Here is a 6,207-nt window from a genome sequence, read left to right as displayed (position 1 = left end):
CCAGGTCAGCCGAGAGCAGCGAGATGCGGGAGCGGAATTGGTGCACCCCATGTCCAGGACCGCAGCATGGGGACGCTCATTGCATGGTGTGGGGGCCAGCAGAAAGGTGACAGCCCTGGGTTTGGCCACAGTGGGGCTTCCAATATCAGGGAGCCACGCAGCCGGTCCTCTGCAAACAGGGCTGTGCCCTCGGAGGAGCAGAAAGCCTTGGGCAAAGATGCGTAGCTGGTATAAAGGCTAGAAAAGAACTTGGCTCTGAAACCACGGCAGCCTGCTGCTTCCCGCTGTCCGAGAGGCATTCCACCAAGTCATCTCCACACACAAGGAAAGCCGAATCCTTCTGACGGCTCGCCATGCAGACTCCCCACGGACGCTGCAAGCCAAGCCAGCTTTCTCATCGTCTCCCATGGCCCCCCAGTTGTAAACGTGAAACCAAGCTGGTGAATAATTCTGCTGATGCACAGAAGAGAAAATCCTGTTCTCTCCTCCTGGGGCAAACTGGCAGAGCTAATGGGAGGAAGAGGCTGTGACAACTTCATTTTGTGGCTGAAGTCAGCAGATCTGGCTCCTGGGACACATGGGAACAGGCAGGGAGCAGGAGCCACTTTTGCACAGTCACTTCTCGGAGGCAAGCAGGGCTTCAAAGGAAAAATTCTTAGCAGGATGTCGCAACTTGGGAGGAGGAGGAAAAAAACAAGCAAACAAAAAAACCCACAAGCTCTGTAGGGCTGGGAAATGCAGCGTCAAGGAATGAGGTTTCCAAAAAGCCTTTGCTTGGTACTCGCATCTCCCGGTGCAGCCGAGGTAGCAACATGAGCTGACACGGGCGATTCCTGAGGACATCAAAGCTCAGTGTGGCCAGTGGGTGCAAGCATGAATTTCACCTGTCCAAGGCAGGGATCTCCCTTCTCCACAGCAGGATGGGGCTCCACCAGAGGCAGTGTCGCTTAAAGCGGGTGCCAGCAGCCACGGGAAGGAGAGGCTCAGCTAGGTGCGTGCCAGTGCAGGCGCAGACCTGGGGTTATCCAGCAGCCTGACCAAGCTCTGAGGGTCTATCTTAAAAACCCTCCGGGATCCAGACACTGGGGCAGGAGGATGGACCTGGGAACTGGGCAAGCACGCACATGTGCAGGGCAGGGTGGGTTAGGTTACTGGGATGTGCAGGATGGACCATCATGCCCGCATGCTCCGTGCGGAGATGCCAAGAGTTTGTGGGGTGCTTGCCCCACAAGGCTAAGATGCCTCTTCCTCCTAATGCTGTCACTCGAGTAACCCCTTCTGCTGAGGGTGGGGAGATGGAAAGCGGAGCATGTGCTCACCTCCACACAGGGCCAGTCTTTTCCAGGTCAGCAAGGACCTCACGGCCATGTTCATGAGCCAGCCTGGTGGAGGAGGTGCCCAGCATGTGCAGGCTCCTGGCTCTGTCCTCCCAGTTTCTGGCCCTGCTTGAATCCCAAAGGACGGGAAGCCTGGCAGCTCCCAGAGGCCATCCTTGCCTGCTGGGGGCCGAGGGAGCTAAAAGCAGGCTCCAGGAGGGAAGTGGTTTGGAGGGTGATGTTTGTCAGCGACGATGAGCACACAGCCATGCTGCGGGAGCAGTGTGGCAGCTGGAGCTGGCAGCCCAGCTCCTGTCCTGCTTGTTTTGGCTGACTTCAGAGACCTCTGGCTTTTCCTAGTAGCACTTGGATGTGCCGGTACTCAGGAGACCTGACCAGGCATATTCAGACAACACCAAAAATATCTTCCTTGCAGGCAACAGAGGCAAAGGGGAGCCAGCAGCTGGGCTCCCCGAGAGACAGGGGACTGGGCTGCAGAGGGATGGTTATTTCGCTTGGGCTTGCTCTCTGCCAGCCAGAAATGCATCCCATAGAGCCACAGCAGTGGCACATTGAAGGCGACCCCCCCCCAGGCAGGCACCAGGTCTCAGCTACGGAGGGGATGAGGAGCTAGATCTCCTCGCTTTCTGTGGTGCATGGTGTCCCAGCTGAACACCATGCTCCCCTAACCCTTGCTCCTAACCAGTTGTGCTGGCTGTTGCGGCAGGTACCTGGCGAAGCTGTCTTCCGTGGGGAGCATCTCCGAGGAGGAGACCTGCGAGAAGCTGAAGGGCTTGATCCAACGCCAGGTGCAGATGTGCAAGAGGAACCTGGAGGTGATGGACTCAGTGCGGCGTGGAGCCCAGCTGGCCATCGAGGAGTGCCAGTACCAGTTCCGCAACCGCCGCTGGAACTGCTCCACGCTGGACACCCTGCCTGTCTTTGGCAAGGTGGTAACGCAAGGTGAGCTGGGAGGACACGTCCCTGGGGTGCTGCTGCATGGGGCAATGGCTACAGCGGCAGTCCAGGGGGCTGCAGGCGAGTTCTGCTTGCTTGCCCCGAAGCGAGCAGCTGGGGAAAGTAGGGAACAGCCCAGTGTTGGATTTTGGGGCACACGGGTCTTCCCTGGGCACTTCAGCAGGGCCCTTCTGACTGCGTTAGGGGCAGCATTTCCAGACCCTTGGCAGCTGCTGGGTGCTTCCTCTCCTAAACCTTTTTCACACCCAGCAGTTGCCCATTGCATGGAGGCACCAGCCCAGGGCATCCAGAGAGCCTGGACCTTTTACCAGGACATGCTAAGTTCGAGCAGGGACCTAAAGTCACCCTGAGGTCTAATCTCTGCTCTGACAAGCCCAGGAGCTTCACTCCGCAAAGCCACAGCTGCAGCAGGATGCTGGATTTGCTCAGTCTCATCTCCAGGCGGCCCTGAAGCAGTGACCACTGCCAGACTGGCCCACTGCTCTCCAGCAGAGCTGTCTTTGGGCAAGACCTTGGGAGGACAGCCCTCTGCCGCCCGGTGCGAGTAAAACACGGCGCGGCTGGACCCTCCAAGGAGAGCACCATTGCCTACCACCACCCAGCTGGCAGCCTTCAGAGGGGATTTATGGCTAGGGCAGCCCCCAGCCCCTCCGACCCCAGCTGCACACAGGCATCCCAGAGGTACCGGGCTGTGATCAAACCAAGCAAAGGACTCAGAGCATCGGGGTGAGGCGACGGAGGGGAAAGCCCCTCTGCAACCCCTGGAGACCACCGAAGTGGCCCTTGCCTCCCTGCGGGTGCCACTGCCATCTCTCATGCACTGTCTCACTTCCCATCCCAGGACCCATAGACCAAAGCCTTCCGCCCCGCCGCCTCGGCTCCTTGTTTGACTTTCCTCCCCTCAACACAGGGGTGAAGATCTCTTCTTGTGAAGGTTCAGGGACTGGAAATACCAGAAATACCAGAAACTAAAAGTCGTCTCTTTTTAGGCAGCCACAGCACAAACCGACCAACACGATCCTACTATTAACCTCGATTAACTTGGAGGCAGTTCAGTCCCCGCACTGGCTGGGGCCTCCCCAGCCACTGCCGCCCGGGCCAGATTACATCTGGGCCACCAAAGTCTGGGCTGCGACCACCAAAGTAGCTGCCCTCCATCCGAGCAGCGAGCTGGGGCGATGTCTGCTTGCCAGCCATCCCCCCCTCTACCCCTAGCACGGGACTACCCCAAATGCCAACCCTCCTTGCTCGGAAACGGAGGGGCTGTGTCCTCAACCGGCCTCAGAGGACAGTGCGGACTTGGGTGTTGCAAGAGCTGAGCCCTGGCCACACCGCCCTGTGTGTTTATGCCCAGGGCTGTCCCCTGACTTCCCAAACAAGCTCTTCCTAACCGTGCGGCACCACGTAGGTACATGCAAGAGCTGGGAAGGGGCTGCACCCTGGGGCACAGCGTGGTTTTGCAAGGCATTTGGGGAGCAGAGGGGGGCTTCGCAGGGTAGTTTTGGGAGGTGCTGGGAGCTACAGGACCCTGTGTGAGGGGATGGCAAGGATCTGCAGCTGAAGGGGATGTTCCTGGATGTGGAAGGCAGCCGACTATTTTGGATGCAGGAGGGATTTCATGGCAGAGATGCCCTGCAAGCACCAGGCATGACAGTCTCTCCCTATAAGCTCCGGAGAGCTCTCCCCACATAGGCTCTGCAGCCTTTGCATCTCCTTCATTGCCAGGTTATAATTTTCCCATCACATTCATGTTTTTAACCTTGTGGGGCAGTTCCCAGCTCCTTCACTATTGCAAGACAGGGCTCTCACTGCCACAGACGATCTCCCAGGATCAAGGCATTGCTGCTGAGACTGGTCCAGGCTGGGCGCTAAGCAAACGGCTTGCCTGGGAATGGGGAGGATGAGTGTCCTGCTTACTGGGAGGGAGAGACGGAGCAAAGGGCTTGACTTGATAGCTCTGCGTAGCATATTTCACCGAGAGCCAGTGTTCAGACCAGCTTTTCATGGGGGTTTATGTGCAACACCAGCATTAGGAAGGAAGAGGCGCACATGCAACGGCCCACCAAGGGCCTTTGGCCACCCGGTTGCACCGCCTCCAGAAAGCCCTCTCACGTGTCTCAGACTTGCTGCCACGTTTCCCACCATCGTTTGTGCTGTTGCAGGGACGCGGGAGGCAGCATTCGTCTATGCCATCTCTTCGGCAGGGGTGGCCTTCGCAGTGACCCGAGCCTGCAGCAGCGGCGAGCTGGACAAGTGTGGATGTGACCGCACGGTGCAGGGGGGCAGCCCGCAGGGTGAGCATGCGAGGGCCGGGTGACAGGATGATCGCGTGGGGATGCAAAATGGCCAAGCATAGAAACGCCTGCTCTCTGCAGCCATCCAGAAAGGAGGCAAAAGTAAACCTCCTGAGTTCCACAAAAAGGCATCTGGGAGCATCACCCGTGGGACAGGGGAAGCATCTTGCCCGTGTCCGCCCCCAGAGCCACACTCCCCAGCTTCCCCAGTCCTAGGCAGCTCAGCCTAGTGAGTAGCAAGACAGAACTGGGGGCAGGTCAGCTGTATTTTAGCAAGAGCAGGGCTGGAGAGGACGCGCACAGCAGGCTGGCTGTATCCATCTCATCTGTGCTCTCTGCCTTAGGTTTCCAGTGGTCGGGCTGCTCCGATAACATCGCCTATGGCGTGGCCTTCTCGCAGTCCTTTGTCGATGTCCGCGAGAGGAGCAAAGGGGCTTCTTCCAACAGAGCATTAATGAACCTCCACAACAACGAGGCAGGGAGGAAGGTAATGGTGAGGGGGAAAGCTGGGCAGCCAGGGCGGCTCTGCAGCATCCCAGGGGGGTCTGCGGCCACTGCGGGAACCTGTTTAGCCTCATTTAATCCCATCGGTTCACATGCATCAGCATCGCTCTCCACACAACCCTTCCAGACCCATAGGTCGCACCCTTCCTGCTGTGTCCAACCCGAGCTGACTGTCCCATCTCATTGCATCTGTCTGTTCCTCCAGGCAATCCTGAACAACATGCGGGTAGAATGCAAGTGTCACGGTGTGTCAGGCTCGTGCGAGTTCAAGACATGCTGGAAAGCCATGCCCCCCTTCCGCAAAGTGGGCAATGTCCTGAAAGAGAAATTCGACGGTGCCACGGAGGTTGAGCAGAGCGAGATCGGATCCACCAAAGTGCTGGTGCCCAAAAACTCCCAGTTCAAGCCACACACGGACGAGGACCTTGTCTACCTGGACTCCAGTCCCGACTTCTGTGACCACGACCTCAAGAACGGGGTGCTGGGCACCAGTGGCCGGCAGTGCAACAAGACCTCCAAGGCTATCGATGGCTGCGAGCTGATGTGCTGCGGCCGAGGCTTTCATACGGACGAAGTAGAGGTTGTGGAAAGGTGCAGCTGCAAGTTCCACTGGTGCTGCTCCGTCAAGTGCAAACCCTGCCATCGGGTGGTGGAAATCCATACGTGCCGGTGATGCATGGAGGGGAGCACCCAGCCATCCCCCTCTCTGACCCTGCTTCTCCCTTGCCCCACGGCCAGGACTGAGGAAGTAACCCAGACGCTGCAGGGAGAGCACAGCTCTTTTACAGAGACAGAGCCCCAGAGGAAAACAGATTTTAAAGAAAAAAAAATATTTAAAGTTTAAAAAAATTGATCATTGTTGGCTTTTTTTTTAAATTTTGTTTTGTTTGCTTGCTTTATTTATTGCTGAAGCCAGAGCCCCTCGGTGTCCTGTGCCCACAGGGACGCGTCTCCTCTGGGCGGCCAGCTGGGGACCTGTGTGATGCCCGCTCTCATCAGACGAGCTCCTGCTAACTCCAGAGCGTTGCAAAGGGGAGGTGGTTAAGCCGAGGCTAGCATTAGGCTCTCAGTATCTTCTATCACATCTTCTATCGCAGTCATTTTTACATAAGGAA

General features: G+C 57.6%; 1 protein-coding gene across 1 annotated transcript; it reads left to right on the top strand.

Annotated features, from left to right (window-relative positions):
- Positions 1–2,005: 2,005 nt before the first annotated feature.
- On the top strand, positions 2,006–5,850 carry WNT4 (Wnt family member 4; the record flags this gene model as incomplete). The annotated part of the gene is made up of 3 exons (XM_035900621.1): positions 2,006–2,279; positions 4,457–4,588; positions 4,933–5,850. Coding segments are annotated over 3 exons (1,239 nt in total), but the record flags the coding sequence as incomplete, so codon positions are not given.
- Between the last annotated feature and the right edge of the window lie 357 nt (positions 5,851–6,207).

The sequence above is a fragment of the Egretta garzetta genome, unplaced genomic scaffold (genome assembly GCF_000687185.1).
Source record: "Egretta garzetta isolate BGI_Z169 unplaced genomic scaffold, ASM68718v1 scaffold108, whole genome shotgun sequence".
In the NCBI taxonomy this organism is placed as follows: domain Eukaryota; kingdom Metazoa; phylum Chordata; class Aves; order Pelecaniformes; family Ardeidae; genus Egretta; species Egretta garzetta.
This window is presented reverse-complemented; position numbering and strand designations above follow the sequence as displayed.